The sequence below is a fragment of the Ptychodera flava genome, chromosome 17, assembly GCF_041260155.1.
Source record: "Ptychodera flava strain L36383 chromosome 17, AS_Pfla_20210202, whole genome shotgun sequence".
NCBI lineage: Eukaryota > Metazoa > Hemichordata > Enteropneusta > Ptychoderidae > Ptychodera > Ptychodera flava.
Window position 1 is genome coordinate 26723394 of NC_091944.1, and position 21262 is coordinate 26744655.

The 21262-nt window shown below is 37.6% G+C and overlaps 2 protein-coding genes and 1 long non-coding RNA gene across 3 annotated transcripts in view; 1 reads left to right on the forward strand and 2 right to left on the reverse strand.

The window, feature by feature from the left end:
• LOC139115917 (uncharacterized) overlaps positions 1-21262 on the reverse strand; it is a 214437-nt gene that overhangs the window by 2262 nt on the left and 190913 nt on the right. The gene's annotated exons all lie outside the window — the stretch shown is intronic.
• Positions 6-9788, reverse strand: LOC139115915 (tRNA-specific adenosine deaminase 2-like). Its single transcript, XM_070678342.1, has 6 exons — positions 9633-9788; positions 9300-9404; positions 7592-7742; positions 6526-6632; positions 5453-5525; positions 6-2302 (listed from the first exon to the last, which is right to left on the reverse strand). The coding sequence occupies exons 1-6, from the start codon at positions 9693-9695 to the stop codon at positions 2232-2234; spliced, it is 570 nt and encodes a 189-aa protein (XP_070534443.1). The 5' UTR covers positions 9696-9788; the 3' UTR covers positions 6-2231.
• LOC139115916 (biogenesis of lysosome-related organelles complex 1 subunit 5-like) lies at positions 9813-17310 on the forward strand. The gene is made up of 5 exons (XM_070678343.1): positions 9813-9936; positions 10819-10901; positions 11584-11713; positions 12563-12621; positions 14400-17310. The coding sequence occupies exons 1-5, from the start codon at positions 9915-9917 to the stop codon at positions 14571-14573; spliced, it is 468 nt and encodes a 155-aa protein (XP_070534444.1). The 5' UTR covers positions 9813-9914; the 3' UTR covers positions 14574-17310.

Genomic DNA, 21262 nt, shown 5'->3' on the forward strand with positions numbered 1-21262 from the left:
GTATGTAAGTCTATGGTAATATAACAAAAAATGTGAAATACTATAATATCATTCAGAGCTAAATGTTTCACAATTGGCATTTAAGACTTATCTAAAGTGATCAGTTAGAATATTGGGGTGCGGGGACTTTGTTAATGTTCTGAGGCGTTTGTTCCCTTTAATTTATCTGTATAGACTGCTCCAGTAGCCAATGTTCTATACAGTGTTCAGTGGCAATTTAATTATTAAAAGTACACCTGGGGCAGCAATGTTCACTCCCCTATGTTGAATGTAGATAGATGGCTGAAATGTGTAATTTTGTGTTGTGCAAGTTTTTGCACATTGGTGTAGATTATTTATGTATAAAGTGTAAAAAGAAGCTATAGAGTTTCATCGTACACCCCTGAGTTGCTAACATCTGTGTGATGGTCCAGATGCTTTTCCTCCACTGGATTGGATCATTCCATATGGACGTGGGGTGGGGGAAAGGTTGAAGTTTGAGAAAGTATGACACGACGTCAATTTTGCTGTCGTGCATACAGTATGCTGTAGCAGCCCTTATTGTTTGAAAAGTTTTCGTTATTTAACACTCATGTTACCCAGAACTTTATATTGGAGAGAAAAATATATCAGAAAAGTTGACTTTTTGAGTCAGATGTAGTTGAAATTTTTAGAGTAACACACTATTAAATGTCTGTGCTTTGTTTTTTATTGTAAGTTAAAAAATCAAAAAAGCATTCCTGTTTTAAAATTGTAAAATAATTCTCTTGACACATGCCTTGTAGGTTTATTAAGAATTATTCAATAAAACAATAATATAAAAAAAATTCAAAATGTCTGCAAAATGTCATTGGCAATGGTCACAGGGGACTGTTGACAATCCCTTAGAACTATTTAGGTTGCATTTCCATGGCTGGTTTTGTGACCTGTACTGTTAGTGATGACTTGCTGATGGATTCTTGCATCACCTTGGCAACAGCTTACAAGGCCGTGCAACACCATGTGCAAATCTGAGTAGCACTGCCACTTAGAAAAATCAGAAAGTAAAAATGCCACAGGAGATTGTCCTCAGACTATCATCATGGTAAACCCTGTCGTAACACCTTCGTCATTATTTTCAAATTACCAACTGCACACCGGGGCCTTCTCCATGTTCATCATGAATCCAATTACTGAAACTCACACTGCAGAAGACTTCCCAATCTTCAAATTGGTCATGACATTGTCACTGGCTTAAGTTTCCAATGGAAGCAACATCAAGTAGCTTTATGTACATTGGTGCATGGGTGAACCACCAAACAGCCCAAATTGAGTGATCACCCACGAGTATCAAAATGTTGAGTTTCATATTGCCCATTAACAGTGTCACTTGACCAATCACAAAATCTATTTCAAGGTAAATATTTAATAAAGCTAAAATTTTTCCTATCCATGCCACACTAATTCAGAATTGTGGCAAGTGACAGTCCAGTCTAGTCGATGAGAAGTCCACAGTCCTTGAGCAGCATTTAGTAATTCGGTAGCACCAAAATATCTTGGAAATTTTCTCAGAGTACCTGTAAATTTTACCAACCTTACAAATAGCCCTTTACTGCATTATAAAACAATCATTTGTGACAAAATCAAATGAAAATGTGAATGTACAGTTTACGTTTCAAAATTCCTGCAATTTCCGAAAGTACTGGTCATCTAGTGAAGACAACAGAAATACAACATCCATGTAGCAGATACTCTGTGCCATTGAACGAATCTTGACAATGGCAGATTTGAATTATCCTGTGTTGTCCCATGAAAGAAACACATGATGTACCATTCTTATAGTGAAACTATTGGATTTGTACCAAGCAATTTTTTGTCTTCCAATGATGAGGCCTTCAAAATACATGGTTTGTTCAAAAATGCTAAAAAATGCTTAAAATGTAAGTATTCAAATGCCAACTTTCTCTGTCATAATAAAGGAAAAATTCACTTGAAGATAATAATACTTAGTCCCAGAGCGCCTGCAACGGCACCCTGTGGAATTGTTAGTTTTGCTTGAGCTCTTTGGACTTGTTTACTGTTCTGTACTCTATTAGAACATTGACTGGGAAATTAAGCACTACAGTAATGTAAGATTAAAGTTGATAATAGTTTTTACATATGTTGCCATTCTTGATTGTTTATATTGATAAAAAGGATGGAATTCAATACAAAAAATTCTTCAATGAAAAAAGGTACGAGTAAAATTTCATCTTCTGTACTTGGCATATATGTCACCTATTTTCACAAGTCTGGGATGGTGCAGACTCACTTTTCTTCTGTGGCTTGATTTTAGGCTTTGGTGCTGTGGAATGAAAGTTAAAAAGTTACTGGCAAAAGTGTAAAATTAGACAGAATCTTTTTACAAAATCTGAAAAAAACCAACCTAGAGTACCATACATATTCAGTCCCATGAATGTGTAAAAACCTGCATGAAATAATGTTGAAATATCCATGGTAAAATTTATTTGGTTTGTTACATTGTTTGTCTTTGCTCAAATATCGTTGAACGGTTAACGGCAACCTCGGAGATCTGTTCATCTTCCGAAGCATGATAACCCGTCAGAAATCGCCAATCGCTTTGCAGATTTCTTTTTACATCGTGTGAAGTCTCTAGTTTCGAACTTGAGCTAGTCATCCAACGATCTTCACCATCAACGCTCGTCACCGATTTGCGATTTGAAACCCGAGTGTCGCTTCGAATCTTTAATGCCAACAACCACTGAGGAAGTCTTGCGTACCATTCGGTCATTTCCTTCGTCCACATGTTGCCTAGATCCAATTCCTACTAAGATCCTGAAGCAGCCAGAAATCCTACAGGTGTTACTACCGTACATAAATGAGCTCTTCAATGACTCTTTACGTGATGGTATTGTACCCACTGATTTTAAACACGCTGTTGTTAAACCTCTTCTCAGGAAACCATCTCTCGATCATGAGATTCTTACATTCCTATCAAAGGTATTAGAACGCATAGTTGCTACTAGGCTGACCAATCATATTGCTAGTCATTCCCTGAGTGATCCGTTACAATCTGCGTACAAAGCTGGTCACAGCACAGAGACTGCTCTCTTAAAGGTTACTAATGACATATTGTTAGCACTTGATGCAAAACATGATGTATTTTTGGTTTTACTTGATCTTTCCAGCGTTCGATACCGTTAATCATAATATTTATTAAGTCGGCTGTCAGACCTTCTTGGTGTTTCAGGAAATGCGCTTAATTGGTTCCGCTCATATCTTTCTAACCGTAGCCAGTGTGTTATTATCGATTCCACAAAATCATGTTTCCGTCAAATTGATACCGGGGTTCCACAAGGGTCCGTTCTTGGCCCTATACTATTTAATGTATATATATACTCTTTTGGGAAATTAGTTGCAAGTCATGGTTGCCTGTATATTTTTAAAGCCGATGGTTCTTCATTATATATGTCTTTTAAGATCAATGAAGCTTCTGTGACAGCTAGCAATCTTGAACTTTGTATTTCACAAGTTAGGTCCTGGATGTCTGCTAATTTCCTTTGTTTGAATGATGATAAAACTGAATTTGTAACTTTCTCTGCATCTTCTAGTAATGCTTCGGATGATAGAATACAGGGGATACGGGTCGGTGACACCCTGATTCCTGCTCAAAGTCAGGCAAAAAGTCTTGGAGTTATCCTGGATTCTGGTCTTACAATGTACCCTCATGTCAACAATATCTGCCGCTCAGCTATTTTTCACTTACGACGCATTGCAAATATTCGCAAATATCTTTCTAGATCAGACACGGAACAGTTGATTCATGCTTTTGTGACATCACGCATTGATTCATGTAATTCGCTTCTTTATGGTCTTCCGAAATATTCAATTGATCGCCTTCAACGTATCCAGAATGTAGCTGCCAGAATTGTAACTCGCTCAAGAGTCACTGAGCATATCACCCCGATTTTGTTTCAGTTGCATTGGCTGCCTGTGTCTCAACGTATTGTTTTTAAGATTCTTATATTCACCTTTAAATGTATCCATTCACTCGGTCCAACTTATCTTTCTAGCATGGTTAATTTGTACGTCCCAACCCGTAATCTAAGGTCCGCTGACCAATTTAAACTGTGTCAAAGCAGGTCGCGCACAAAGAAATATGGGGATCGTGCGTTCAGTATTGCCGCCCCTTTTTATGGAACAATCTTCCAATTGAGGTTCTGTTCGTCGCTCCCCAAGCCTGACAAGTTTTAAATCAAGTCTTAAAACATTTCTTTTAATTCTGCTTTTAACTGAACTCATTCATTGTATTTTTTGTTTTGTTTTGTTTTTAATTCTTGTAACCTTTTTAAAATTGATTGTATTTTACCCAGCGTCTCTGATCACACTATTTGTGTGGATTTAGTCGCTTTATAAATGAATAAATTATTATTATTATATTAAACAAATTGTTTTCCCTGCACCACACAAAAAAGCATAATTTTGAAGTATTAAACAACAGAAAAAAATAAAAATTGCTGTTAATATAGTAAAAACTATTGCTTGTGGGCATATATTGAAAGGTTTACACCTTAGACTGTCAACAGTCCCTTGTGCCTTTTCTGTCTCTTATTGGTACAGTCTCTTGTGCACATGACGGTGGAGGAAACGAAAGCACAGAGCCAAAGGCATGAGCTGGCCATTCCGAAAGCATACGTTGACACAAAGGACTGTTATCTGTTGCAGGACTTGGGTTGCTATAAATTATTCATGAGATATGACATCAAGAAAAGGGCGGAGCCAAAGGAAGACATTTGCTGGCCATGCTGTGACTGGTGATTTGCGACCCACTTCACCTGTCAATCATTTCCTCTGCGCTAGGTTACAACGGGTTTTCTCTGTTGTTGTCCTTGAGGGCACAGCAGAAGACAACAGTCCCTTGTGCCTTCCGGTCTTCAGTGCTTTGCTTGCACTCCCCCCCTCCCAAACCATCGTATTTGCAAGAGACTACACCAATAAGAGACAGAAAAGGCACAAAGGACTGTCAACAGTCTACAACCTGAGTGTATGCGAGATACAGGGATGCTTACATTATCACTAAGCATATCAGTTGAACTAATGTCTACTATGCTGTGCTATGCTATACATTATTTTTTCACTGTGGACAGAAACATTGATAGATGGAAGTGAGTTCAGACTGATTCTGACAGCTTTCCTAGTATTGTTGTGCTTTGCAGCTCAAAAAACCTTTGAAATGTGCAAATCAATTTCATTATCTTTGCAAAAAAGTAGATGATATTAAACTCTTAATTTTCTTTAAATTGACAACACAAGTCCGTTTCAATTCCTTAGTATGCATATCTTGGTGCTATTAATTAAAGATGAATTTCGATATAAAATACAGACTTGATAAAATCATTTCTGCAGATCTGCACAGAATACAGAGTGACATACACTATGGCTGAAGTTACATTTTCTATCCACATAAACCTTGCATAAATATCTCTGTCCTTACCGTTAGGGTTTTGACCTTTGTAGAATTCTTTCAGTAAACGTACTGACTCTTCAGCGAAAATGCCAGATATACACTAAGTATAATACAAATAGAACAAAATATGGAATTGTCAGAAGATTTAACCTCAGACTGAAAGTAAGTACATTGATATCAACGGGTCCTGAAACCACAAAGTTTTCAGTTGGCCTTTGGTAGTTAGTGGTACCACTGGTATTCTAGCTTCTGGGATCTCTCCATCACTGTTTTGGTACAAAAATCAAGGAAAGATACTGGGTTGCTGTATATATATGCTTGACAGTTTGTAAGATGTAGAAAGACCAGAGTGCCCTACTTGACACTGTAGATAGGCCAAAAAAATAAATTGTACTGTTCAGATAACATGGTTCTCAAAACAAAGTAGAGGTAGGTAGGCAGGCAGGAAATTTTTTTCAAAAATATTTTTATTTTTAAATATGCTTTTTTCAGGGTTTCAGGGCAATAAAACTTCGGCCACAACATTTCCAGAAAAATGTATCATATATAGTACAAAGACTGGAGTTCTCTACTTGACACTGTAGATAGGCCAAAAAAATAAATTGTACTGTTACGATAACATGGTTTTCAAAAACAGGGTAGTTAGGTAGGCAGGAATTTTTTTTCCAAAACATTTTTATTTTAAATATGCATTTTTCAAGGGTTCAGGGTAGTCAAACACTGGCCACATGTCCAGAAAAATGTATCATGCATAGAAAAGGAACAAAAACATAAAAGACATCCTCGTTCAAGCAAAAATCAAATGCAAAGTAACGAATGCTGATTTTAGGTTTGTTTACTTCCGTGTTTATGTAGCTCTAAAAAGTTTGGGGTCAGGCAGGTAAAAAAATAGGGTAGGTAGGGTTATCAGAACAGTTACAGCATAATTTTGTTTTGTTCGGCCTTACAACAAACTATGCAAAGACAGCCAGTTTGTACATCTGATTTTGATCAAATTGATATTATTCGTTGCAAAGAATCAACCGTTGATGGACATACCCCTTGATGTGTATAGTCCTACAAAAATCATCTGATAAACTTTCCAGTCCAAATATACTTACCTTGAATGGTGTACCATGTGACTGGAGTTGATCCTGGTGAACTGACAGCACAGATCCACATCCTCCAAATCTTTCATTTGCACATCCATACACTACAAGTGGAATATCTGGTGAGTTTTCAGTTAAAGATAGAACTACTTCACAAAACCTGAAAATAAAACCTCATCTATCTATCATACTTGCTGACTTCACATTTAAACCTGGTTACTTCCAAATATACCGATATATTCCTTTTATCATGCGTTATTTTTCAAAAACATGCCCATCCATTTGATGCTTTCTCTGTATTTCTGATCTAAAACTTCACAATTTCATGTATTTTAGAATCATTTTTGGAACTGGGATCACTGAAATGAAAACACAACAGATCACCTATAGAGTCAATAAGCTAGATGTATACTGCTGAATCTAAAGCTAGGGACACTAGACAGCTCCATAAACATGTCTGCAAATCACATACATCAATAATTATGACTGATTAACAGAATAGCTGGAAACTTTGCTACATTACGTCAATTATAGCTACGAAAGTAGGGTGTACTGAGTATTAACTCCTGTCAGTGATCAAAATCTTCACTCACAGGTAACTAACTTCATGGATGCATTTTGCCTGATTTGTGTAGACGAGGTGTAATTGTAATATTCATACATCTGATACACATCTCGGTGAAATTTAATGAACAAATTTTTCATCTTGATAAAATAAATACAATATAAAGTGTAATGTTTCCATGTACATGTCTGGCCTGTCTGTCACTTCCCCATCCGCCAAGTAAAAAAGTTGCACTGAGCAACCACCTGTGTGAATTTTCACCTGCTTGACATATGGTATGTCAAATCTCATTGAGTCTGCAAAAATCATGTTTACAGTATCTATGTTTTCAGGAGTCTTCCAATGTTCAATTCTTTATTCAAATACAACATATGGCACATTTTATGCCTCACAGCTTTTTATGAACTTGACCTGACGGTGACATGGGAACTTGGCAGGATAAGGGTCAAACATATAAACTTGATATTTATAGAGTTGTCAAATGATGAAATGTACAGTGGTTGTCATGGATACTTAATAAGCGGAGTGCACCAGCACACATAATGCACGGTTCAACTGTCACATACAAGACAATTTTGGAGAAAACTTCTCCATGGTCAATTTTATTTTCCTGGCACCACTGGAGAACTTCATCAATGGCAATCATTTCTGCGTGTCTTGTTGCCTATTTGTTTAGAGAGAAAACAACATGCATTACATTATATGTGATGGGTTTAGAATGCACAACTACGTAAGATAATGCTGGTATGGGTATAGTCTTCTCATTGCAGATATTACAGGTATTGCAAAAATGGGTTTACCAGTGTACATGACTTAGTAGTAATGCAACAATATGGACGTGAATCTACCTCTACAGAACTATATATTCTGTCGTTTCATCAGATCTTATGAGGCTATTATTTTATGCATTTTTGGCTCTAATTATAAACCCAAATGAACATTTCATTGTAATACTGTTGAAACAGATTTAAAACATGGGATGGTACTTTGGTACTTTGGGATTGGTAGCAGTAATGTTGATGGCATTTTCATCATTTTTTTATTCTTTTCCTGTACATGTTTTTTATCATTCTTGAAATTCAAAGTAAAGCTTTACCAATTATAACACAGTGCGTTATGATCTTTACGGCCCTGATACGGCTTTTGCGGCCCAAGGTCGTACAGCGGAAGGGCCCGAGCGTGGGCCCGTACGCTGTACGACCAAGGGCCGCAAAAGCCATATCAGGGCCGTAAAGGTTTTATCATATACCTTATGGAATGATAAACATGTAGTTGACATAATGTTCAGCATTGTTTTGGAGATAAAAATGCATGCGATATCAAAAATTCATTGCCATTTGATTCAATTTTTAGAAAACCAATGGTCGCTTCCCGTCGCGGATTGACATACATAATGACCTCATTTGTTTATCTGCACAATTCTAGACGGCGCAGAGCAAAATGCGTACTAGTACGTGACCAACAGATATGCAGGCTGAAATCGAGGTGTAAGAAGGACAAAAGCGTGATGTCAATTTATTGTAATTTGTACTGAAAAGGCTCAAACTTAGTGGACACAGGATTTCACTAGAATTTAGAAATATACTAGTAAGCCAATGTCATCGGCGCAGCTCCACTGTCGCCACGCACCACTATGATCTGAGCGAGCAGAGGTTTTCCTAATCTCGCGCTGGCTTTGTGTACGAATGGAACATTTGCAGATAGCAACGCGCATAGCAACCAGAATTGAGGTAGTTCAGAAATGCACGCGATTGCCCATATTTGGGCACTGGCCCGGGGCGTGATACATAAAAAATGCACGGATCTGAGGGCGCTTTCTCCCATAGAATGTAGGTACCATATATGATAATCTTTAATGTGCGATGATATTGTTGAAAACTGAATTATACTCCAAACTAAAATTTTTTCAACAGTGAACACATGACATGTTGACTATTTCAACTCAAATTTGTCAGTCAGTGAAGCACGAAAAAATTGTATAGTACAAGAATTTTAAGATTTGGTAATATGGAGTCTACATCTATGAACACTTAAATTTGTTGACCTGAATGAGTATATGTGTTGCAAAGTTGACAAAACAAATCTGATGGTCTTGCATAAAAAAACTGCATCATTTTTTTAAGTTTGATTTGTCAGATGTGCATACTTGTAAATTATTCATGATCAGATACATAGTGGAAGAATGCCTCCTCTGTCTATAACATAGTATAACAGTACTTACATTTTTTGTCTCATTGACACAATTTCTTCCTTTACCAATGATTTGATTTTCATAAACCATTAGACAACCTACGGGCACCTCTCCTTTGGATAGAGCTTCCTCTGCCTGGAGCGAACAAAAATATGGTTCTGGGTTCTTTATTTCAGCGATTTCTTTTTTTTCAAAACAAACAATTTTGCACATTCAGAATCATCAAGCTCGATCCGTCGAGTTATTCTCTGAAGCTGGACACGGATCTATAGCAGATCGGACATATCGGAGACTAGAGTATGAGGACAAGATTTCTGGCGCTGAAGTTTCCAACAAATGTATAAGAAATTATTTATTATTTACCATTTCCAGTGATTTTCGCATCCATTTCTCGATTGCATCTTGGTCTTCGCCGACGTCAACCATGCTTCTATGTTATTGTATGCAGATCTATTAAAAGAAACACGATTGGCTATATTTCTAAAACACAGTTAATTCTGGCCAATCGAAAATATGTATACATAGACGTATCTGTAGTCTAATACTTCCGGGTTAGAGGTGACATCGAGCCGTCGACGGATCCAGATCTCCAGAGTAACTTCTGCTTCCTGAAATAGAAGACCGTACGGGACTTAGTACTCAAAAATGGTCGAAAATATCATAAAAGGTTTGATTCTATTGTAATTACCTATCTGTAGCTCCATGGTCCATGTGTTCACAGCCGACGTCGAACTTCTAGCGTAATAACGATGACCCTGTAGTCTTAGCCATGGGGGAGTGGCGCATTGGAAATAGTGACGTTTCGCAAAACTACAGTCCCTCAAGGCTCCACAAAAACGTGGAATCATTTAATGATTTATTTTCATCGCGTCTTTGCGCCTTCGCTGCAAGTGTATCGTGTTACTTTGGTGTGTCGAGATCTGGGTAATGGTCAGAAATCAGCGTAAAAACTCAGCACAGCCTAGGCACCCGTGCTGTAGAAACATAGTAGCAGGGCAGTGGGTCTTTGAGCAATCACAGGGCCATACTATAAACACCATCGACAGTTGAGATGATATCAATGACGTATTATTCAGAAACAATGTTTCTAACTTATAAAACCTGTACACTATCTAATTCTTCCCCTGAAGTATACTGATAGATGTATGGATTATGGATAAGGAAAACTCGGTGTGTACATACAAGATGAGATGTTCTTGTTGACAAATAAATTCCAGTCCACAATAAAATTCAGTTGTCAACAACTAAACACCAGACATTACACATATACAGGCTTTGAGACCTGTGTGCAACAATTTTAAATAGAGCATTCATTGACACATCCCATCAAGCGATAGCCCTTTACAAGTAAGAGATACATGTATCATTTCTCCAGATTGCCGAAAGTGTATCAGTAAAGCAACCACTCTTTTTCCATTTTGTGAGTGATAACTATTGTCATCCATGTATTTCATTACCAACATAAATATATTATTGGTTATCATTTTGTAACTGGATAAGCCTAAAGATAACAGGTTTTATAATTCCAATGTATTTGTCACTTTTACAGATGCTGGGCAGATTCATTCAAGATTGCTAGATCACAGACCAATACTGCAGGGTGAACTGAAGTTCTTTGTAAAAGAATTTGAGGTGATACAATAAAATGTGTCGAATGAATACAAAAAGCCTTGACTAACTTAATAAGTTCTGAACTGCCATTCTTTAAAAACAAACAACATGGGAAAAGAAAATTTTAATGTTATTTTGTGTGTCTATGAAAGCACAACCTCAGTTGTCTAGAATGTACCTGTAGTTATTGCATGTTTGGCTGTGTGAACCTTAAAGTGCAATTTGCAGAGATTTGTATTGACAGACCTATGCTAAACCCTAATGAAGGATCTCTATTTGGCTATCCCTCTGAGGGGTTTATGCATGAAATCCAGAACACAATGTATCTTACGGTTAGCCTTGCTGTGTAATGTGCTAGAATTGATGGTTTGTTATGTGTGAGTGATGTCACATGGCATTAGCATGTATCTTTGGCTGCACTGAGAAATTATGTCATAGCTTGCTGCAACTGTTCTGAAAATTATGTTTTTCAACCGTAATTGTATCCAGATATACCGGTAGAGCCACGTGTAAATGATTTCTCAAATATTGTGATAAATGACAAAAATAGTGACCTATGATGACTGCTTAGCAATATTGTAACATTTATCGGCAATGTTAGAGTGGTGCTATTCCTAAACTATTTCATATTTGGTTGGTACTAACCATGTCATGAATGGCTGGTGTAAAGACTTGAAATCTTTCTCTTTGTCATTGTCTGCAGACAAGGAGAAATGACCGAGAATATGATAGACTCAAGAAGATACTGAATCAGTTAACAGACACCAATGAAAGATTTATCCCAGAAAATGTGGCACTCATGGAAGAACAACTCCCAGACATCAAAGAAAAGTGTAAGCTTCTGTTTACTTCATGTTTTCATCACTCCAATTGTCCAGCATTGCAGTAGTATTTACCACAGGGAACCCAGAAACCTGGTTGTTGTCATTGTTTGTATTGTTGTTTATGGTTATATTAGTTGTATTGTTGTTGATGTTGTCGACCAATAAAATTCAATGAACATAAGTGTTGTGTTGTTGTTTTCAAACGTGATGAAAATGTCATAAGAAACATTACAAGGACACAATCATTATTTGACCCAATGCAGCTCTCTCCCAACGTACCCCCTCTTCATATAATATACCAAAGCAACAACAAAATAGTATGTTCGTCAAATTTTATTGGTCAACGACAACAACAACAACACGACAAATATAAACATAAACAAAAACTCAAACAACAACAGTAACCAGATTTGTGGGTTCCCTGTGGTATTTACTGTTTCCTTTTCGTAATAGGCTGGCAGTTGTTACAAGTGAGAACATGTAGGTCAAGGTGCTCTACACCAACACTTTTAACATTTACTTCTAACAACAGATGTAAGTACGCTGGCAAGTTCAAACTACTCACTTAGTTTCAGATTTCAGTCAGACCTCCAGGCTAAACAACCAGCCCAAAGTCTAGTGTCAAGCAGATACATGGTTCATTGAGTTTGCATTTAGCATTTCATCAGTAGCCCATCATGAGTAGCTGGGCACTTTTGAAGTTGTTGAAGTGAAAATTTCACCTGCAGTCATGACAGAATAATTCGAGAATTCAAAACTGCAAACAGTGATTTCATATAGATATTAAAGACAGTGTGACTATTAATTTGAATGCTGGTTTATTTTAGAATTTTATATTAACTATATTTTTCTTTGCAGTGAATGGTGCAAATAGAATGTGTGCCAGAATTCTTGTGAGAGAAGAACAACGAAAGGCGGTAAGTCTTCATTATCAGTGATGCTGAAACTGTCAAGTGGAGATTGTTTAATCAGAAACCCTTTTCCTGCCAAGTCCATATTTCACCATCAGGTCAAGATGGTTAAAATTAATGAAACACAACGTATTCCATACGATGTATTTTAACATAATACTGTACATTTGAAGGCTGTTGAAAACATAAATACTGTAAACTTGATTTTTTTTTGGACAAAAGATGCCAGTGTTCTCCCTGAATAAGGTAACAGGGGCGTGGCGCCCTCTTGTAAATTCCGAGCGCCCCCTTGCCAGAAATGAAAAAGATTTATTTTTTTGAAAAATAAAACAATGTACGGGGGAAAAAAGTTGACAGTGATTTACAAGCAAAATGCAAGCTTGAGCGTCAATCCTGCAGGCTGCAAACGTAATTCTCATCGATCTTGCAAATCTCGCGAGTTTGTGATGTCATCCGAGATCATAAGCCCATGTGCAACTCATTCATTGATGCACCATCCCTCCTCCCTCGCGGGTGGAGGGACGGTGATTGATGGCAGCCATATTTGCATGGCACAGGCCGTAACGTTAGCCACGGTCGGTCCCTCCATAGGGGCCGTGCATTAGGTAACCGACTTAGCTGTATAAACATGCCTAGGAACTTGAGGGTAACCAAGGACAGCAGAGTACTCTGAAGTTTTATAGGAGGTTAGAATTTCGCTTGTGTATTCCTTCCCAAAGCAAAACGACCTATTGTTAGACTCGGTCGGACGTGTACGTGTATCAGGCTGAGAACACATAAGCGTAAGTGTTATGGTGATAATTTTGACATCGATGAATAAATGCATGTCTGTCGCTATGTTTTCGTTTTCAAAAAATATAATCTTCATTGAAATCAGTGAACTGGAATAAAAGTTATGGAACACTGTCTCAGATTTCTTTTCCTTTGAGCTTTTTTATATGAAAAAAATCTGAAAAAATACTCCCCAAGTGCCACCAAATAACACGATTTTAATCTCTGTTTTTCAAAAGCTCCAATGGCAGGAGGGGGGACACCCTGACCTCCCCCCGCGACCGCTTACGCGGTCGCTTGTGGTGCTTCGCACCACGTCTTCACCTCTTTTAACAAAATCCTGGGAGAACACTGGATGCTATAACATACCAAGCCAAGTGGGGTGAAAATATGTCATGTTTTGGCTCAATATCGCTTTTTACTGACTTGGCTGATGGGGAAGTGATACAGTTATTACTGTCTGGCAGGAAAAGGGTTAATCAGAAATGTTTCTCGTTTTAATAAAGAATAAAGCATTATTAGGTAGTTCAATCAGAAGTATTTCTGGTTTTAATAAAGATGATTAGTTACTTGGAGTCAAAATCATCACAAATAGACAAATTTTACGTTGGACTGCAAATTTGTGTCAGTGATATCAAAGATCACATTTATCATATGGTGATTGAGAAGTATTCTTTTTTTTGAATCAACAACAGTTTCTTGTTCTACTCCCCAAAGCATGTTGAGATCCACAGTATTCAGCTTGTCAACTCAGCCTGTACATGTGTGGACTGCATTGTTACTGTTGACAAGTGAATTCTGGTCTGGACTAGAATTATAACAATACATTTCATACATATGGACGGTGTTTCAGTTATTTTGGGTAGTAGAAAAATAACTTGCAATTGACATGCAACACACAAATATTGAAAAATTCTTCAAGAGTTACAAGTACTGGTCCTCTTAAGTTACCATTGTTCTGGTAGACACAACATTGTAAAAGCATATTTTGTCTTTTTTTTCACCACTGACAGAATGATCCATTGAAAAAGAAGAAGGAAGAGAGACAGAAGCAGTGGTCCGAGTTCACAAAGAAACAGGGAGATAAAAGTTCAGCGGTCGACAAAGAACATGAACAAAAAATGAAAGAAATCAAAGAACTTTACGAAGAAATGAACAAAACTTTGATCAGAAATACTCAGACTTGAAAGATACAACATTCTATTTTCTATAGATTATAAGTTTTCATAAGAATCTGGTATGCAATTACCCTTTGGTTGTCTTTCAGTTGCAGCTTTCTGTACATTGCGTACATGAACATAGTACTACACAACCTCATTATGATATGAGGAATATTTATTCAAGTCTTTGGTTTAAAAATGGAAATCAAATTACAACATGCTGTGATGCCATCTTGATTGGAGTCATGGTTAAACTCTGTGTGGCAGAACAGGGCAAATTTGACAATGACTGTGTACCAGATGTTGTATCAGCCGCATACATCAGACACTTTGGTTGTAAATGTTCTCTATTGTTTCAAAAACCAGCATGTACTCCGAGGTATGAGGAAGACACTATAATAGCAGGGTGTTTAAACAAAGTAGTTTTATTAGTACTATAGACTATAGTCTATAGAAGCTATTGGGATGGGTATCCGTCCGGCGTCCGTCGTCAGTCTGTATGTATGTATGTATGTATGTATGTATGTATGTATGTATGTCCGTTTGTGAGGCGTCCGTCCACTCAAATATCTTGAGAACCGCAGTATTTACTGATTTGATATTTGTTGTGTAGATGAAAAATATGATTTTGAGAAACTATTTTTTTAATTTTTTGATATTGTTGAAAATAGGCAAATTAATGCCAAAAAAGGCGTTTTTGGTAAAAAATCTTCTTCTTCATAACCACTGGTCAGACAGCTTTGTTATTTGGTATACAGGTCCCTAGGGATAACCCAACTTAGATTTGTTAAAATTGTGATGAAATATGCAAATGTGTATTTTTAAGGAATTTTTTTTCATTTTTGGTCAAAATTTGACTTACATTGTATGCAATTCTTGTACTGTATAAACCCTATCAATTCACCCAGAAAGAAATAATTAATGTGATTTTAAATAATTGAATTAATTAGGAAATCATCAAAGCCAAAATAATTTTAGAATTATCAGAAAGTTCAACTTTTTTTGACAGTTCATAGTGAAATGCTTACCATCTTGGAGGATTGAAACAACTTTCCTGAATCCCAACTTTGACATATTCTGAACCGTCATTTATTGTGCCCTGTATGTTATCTAAAAGAAATTGCTCATAATAGTGTCATGATAGGGTGGTCAAATAAATAGAGATAAAGTTCTAATTTCCATTTATGGTTGACTTGGTAAGGATAAAATAAAATTACTTTTTGAGGAAAAAAATAGAGTGGTCAATTAAAAGAGTGGTCAAAGTGATAGGGTTTTTATGGTAAAGCTGGGCTGTAAGATTCCTCATGTGCTATTTATAGCAATATGCAATCTGTGTAAACAGTGCAATGAAAGTGTTACATGATGCTTTTGATGACCTTGAACTTCTTAAGTTTCAAACATTTGTCTCTTCAGTGTGCTTTCTCTGAGTACGTACAGTCTCAACTTATTCAACAGAACTTACTTACAATGTTAATTTGAAAGTTAAAATGTGCTTGGTTAATTGGATGAAAATACTGATAAAATAACCAGCTAAGATTCTTTATAACCTTACAGATATGCTGTTTTTTTATGACGAAAATCTTGATTTAAGCAAGTCTTGTTTACTTTAATTAGAATGTAATTAACTCTCGTTTATTAGCTACTATAGACTAATATAGTCTTATAGAAGCTATTGGGATGGGTATCTGTCCGGCGTGCACTGTCAGTATGTATGTATGTATGTATGTATTATGTATGTCCATTTGTGAGGCGTCCGTCCACTCAAATATCTAGAGAACTGCAGTACTTACTGATTTGGTATTTGTTGTGTGGATAAAATATATGATTTTGAGAAACGATTTTTATTAATTTTTTGATATTGTTGAAAATATGCAAATTAGCGCCAAAAAAGGCGTTTTTGGTAAAAAATCTTCTTCTTCATACCCACTGGTCAGACAGCTTTGTTATTTGGTATACAGGTCCCTAGGGATAACCCAACTTAGATTTGTTAAAATTGTGATGAAATATGCAAATCTGTATTTTTACGGAATTGTTTTTTCCATCCTGAAATGAGCTATCAAAGATATCCACCTTCTTCATCAATACAGGTGTCACAAAAAGTTATTCTCTACATAACACAGCAGAGCTCTGTCAACTGTTGAGTCGCTTGTTTTTTCAAAACGCTGGTCAAACAGCTTTAATATTTGGTTTACAAGTCCCTAGGATGACCTTAGTGAGATAATTTCATACAGTCAGGAAATACTTAATTTGTATCCATGTCTATAGTAGCTTCAGGGACTTTGGCCCTATGTTTACTGTTATCACTGATACTCAAGTACAAACCCATTGCTATGTAATTAGGTAGCACAAAGAGAATGCTGATGACATGGCCTTGAATCTGGAAGAACCAAGAAAAGCCAAGTCCAGTATTGTATGGTTAGCCTCCAAAATATCTTTTGTCATTGACAGGTCAAAAACCAAGGCTAGGTACTTGACTTTAGAAATCCTATAATATTGTGTTGTGACTGTCATATTGTTTTGCCCCATTCTTTGCTGTATTTGAATGCAAAGGGTTTTTGCTGAGAGGAGATACGAGATGCAGCAAACTGGGATTTTATTAAAGTGAGATCCAACTGCTTTAAGGTTGATGTCACGCACAAGGTAGAGGAGCAAGCATCCTTGTTCATTTATCATTAGAATTGCATCATGCCTTGATGTGTGATCAGAATTTACTTTACATAAAAGGTTTAAAAAGTTAACTTTACGATTAAAAGATTCAAAAGGATGTATTAGTGGCGTTATTGTGTGTGCTGTGTAACAGCATGCAAACAGATCAGAATGGGGGTGTTGGGGTGGTGTTGAGGGGTGTTTTCATGGGAGTTGTAGAATTGCAGGGCTTTTGGCAACATTCATGGGACTTCAAACTGCCCATCATATACTGTTAATCATGTCGTTTCAGCAAGCATTGGTTTTACCCAATTTTAATAGCTAGATTCAGATGTACATCTAATTCAGCATATTTCCCTACATTAACAATGGTCGATGTGTCTTAGCTAAACTGAAAACCAACTATTAAATTCAATTCAAATTCTCATCCGGCTAAAAAAGAGTGCTGCTTATACAAGGTTTTTTTTCAGTAGATTAATGCCATAAAGCAGGTATGTAAGGGTGCCGGAAATCGACAAGTGCGGGGCCAAAGTGAGGGCTAGCACAATCAAAGTGCGAGCGAATGTGAGGGCTTGAAGTGAGTGCTCTCACAATCGAAGTGCGAGCAAATGTGAGGGCCTGAAGTGAGGGCTCTCACAATCGAAGTGAGAGCGTATTTGAGGGTTGAGACTTGCGAAAAACAGTACTAAATTCACCTTGATCGAATGAAGACTTGTGATCAAAGTCACTTCTAAAAGCGCGATACGATCTCCACTGAAGTGTAAACGGCGCAGCCCTGTGTATGAGCATGCATGGAGCTACAGCATCGATCGAAGGTTCACGATATGAGCGAACGGCTATTAAAGTACATGACGTCCCTGACGGAAAAAATTGTCAAACACCGTAAAAATTTGAATGAGGCATTTTGTAATCTTTACATCGTTGAGTTTCTTTAAGAATATAATGTCTGGCTGATTTTAAAAATCGGCGACTGACTGATCGGGCAGGGATCGCACATTCAAAGTGCTTGTCAAAATGAAATCGAACGCTATATGTGCGACAGGCAGAAATATTAAAACATCAGTCATCGCCATGATTAGGTTATACACTGTCAGGACTGAAAAAAACACTTTCTTGTAAAGCTTTTAAACTTGAGACAATCCCATCGGGCGATTATCGTTATTGAAATTAATGCCATGACAATGACACACGACTGATCACGTCGTTCAAAATCTCAAGTGTCTCTCGACTCACAGGAAGGTGCGACTTTGCACAATTTTTAAATAACGGATATTTACAATCTAGTATCGAAGTTTGACATATCGACGATTTCGGGACTAGACGATAGAATGAACTGCGGTTGTCCCATGGGAAGCCGCGTCTGTGTAACCGCCGATATTCACCGGCGTTTGGGGGGACTGTAATATCGATACTACACTATACCAGAATATATTGCTTGGTGCAATGGCATGCCTGGTCTGTTAAATCGACGATCGGCGATTGGGGATTCTAATATCGATATTAGACGATACTTGAATGACTTGCCCTGTGCCTCGGCACGCCAGATCTGTGAAATCTCCGATATTTATTCTATATTTTTCGGCGATGTGGGTACCCTAATATCGATATTAGACGATACAAGAATGACTTGCCCTGTGCCTCGGCACGCCGGATCTGTGAAATCTCCGATATTTACCCGATATTTATCGGCGATTTGGGGACTCTAATATTGTCGGGAATGGAAATCCGACAGAAATAATGCAAAACAGATAGTATACTTTCTGTTTATTATCCAGGGTTCTGTATACATACTAATGACGATTTCACAGCGTCAGTTTATCTATTAGTTTATTGTTAGTTAAATGAAGCCAAATATGCAAATCTGACCTTTCCGTTGTTTTTATTTTATGTCAACTTTGACATTAACTTTGGTCATAGACCCTCGAGAAAAACTGTGATCTTCATCGTTACCAGAACATTCACCATGACTGAGTATCAAAAAACCCTCAAATTCTCTGTGTCATTACTCGGAACGTGCCATGCAAGAGCAAAGTGTACATAATGAGATTCAGTGTTAAGTACGAAGTATTGTTGTCGGGGACCGCTTGGCAAATAAACTTAATATATTCCAAGATAGATCGCACAAAAAAACACAGCAGTTGCCTGTCCCGTTATTCTCGAGGGTCTATGCTTTGGTGTATATATAAAAGTAGAACCACGGAATAAAATGTGTGTGTTGTAGCAGAATTACAGAACACATCGTGTCTGCTTGTCTTTCCATCAGTCACACCAAGACGAATTTCCCTTCGCCACAAATATCGATACTAAACGATACTAGTATGACTTGCGCTGTGCCTTACAGTTCTGGCCAAACCCGACTTCCAAGGACTGACTCTAGCTTCGATACTAGAGAATACTAGATTTTGTCAAATCGCAAGTAAATATCTGATATATATATCGGAGATTTCACCACCTCACAGTTCTGGCCAAACCCGACTTCTAAGAAATGACTCTAGCTTCGATACTAGATTCTGTCAAATCTCGGGTAAATATCCGATATATATCGGAGATTTCACCACCTTACAGTTCTCGTCAAACCCGACTTTCAAGGACTGACTCGAATGCAAAGAATGTGAGAGAGGCTCCCCACCTAACTATCCAAAATGTTTTTGTGTCGAGTTTGTGTTTGATTCGTTTCGAAAATGCATGTGTTCCTACATTCTTATCCGATTTTTGTGTTATTGAAATGTTTGTTTCGCTTCAGATATTTGTAGGGAAGTTTAGATTGGTGTGTACGGTAACGTTTTGTTTGTGTGGCAGACCGTGGTGTGGGAAAGCTTATGGCGAGACGCAGCCGGACCTATGGTGTTACAAAGTTGATAGAGTGGCCCTTTGACGCTTGCGTTTCGAAACCCGAGTGATGTGGTTTCTCATTAGTCGCTGGCTTATGGGGCAAACACTGCAAACCTAACTACAACTAATTAACAGAAAACTAACCTTTGGACTAAAGTCCCCAAGACCCAAGTCTTATTTATTGTTGACAGTACAACCGGCTTAATTTTGAAAGTCAGAAAATTTTCAACGGTGAGTTTTAGTTACACGTTCAGTATTTTATGCGTGCGCCCCTTCGGAAGCAAAAACTTTCGACTTTTATACAAGCTGAGAGAGAGAGAGAGAGAGAGAGAGAGAGAGAGAGAGAGAGAGAGAGAGAGAGAGAGAGAGAGAGAGAGAGAGAGAGAGAGAGAGAGAGTGAGTTTGTGAAAGTTACGTATTTTACTGGGAAATAGTAGCCACTGCGTTCAGTTGAAATATGTTTCAACACCACCTTTCTTACGATCGACTAAGTCTTTTATTAAGTTGTTGTACCGTATTCCTCCGATTCTAAAACCCCGCCCGATTATAACGCCCCCAGGATTATTTTATCGATTCGTAATTGGCTGTTAGTTCGTTTATAACGCCCCCAAGGGGGTACACCCAAATTCTGACTGGAACAATACAGCCATTGTCATGTAATGAGACAAGGATATCCAAGACACCTATGTTGCTTATCGAAGTCACAATTAGTGCCAAAGTGAAGTATCAAACCTCAAAACAAGCACACTATTATTTGATGTTGGAACATTTCAATCGGGAACGGTTCTATCGTTCCTGGCGATAAAATTCCACTTGGATTTCGCTATGTAAATGAACATTATAAGAGTTGGGTTTTTGAGCGTCTCGATCTAGTACAATACCGTCTTTTCGTAACTGTCATTTTGCTACGGTCAAAATAAGCAGATTTTTGAACATCTTGATCAAGTACGAATCGAATATTTCGATGCCATTTGGCTACCATAACATGAACATTACGATAGTCGCGTTTTTGAACGTGTCGATCAAGTACGATTCGCTCATTTCACTTGGAGAAAAAAATCGTTCCCTTCCACGGGTATCGCGAATGCGCTCGACGGAACTGAAGACAACATGATTTCCGAGGAGATTCCGGTACTCGATGATGACTTATCAAATGAAGCCGTAGGACTCGTGTTTGATTACAAGGGGAAGATGACGATATAGACTTCGACGGGTTTGACTTCGATGAAGAGGGCAAT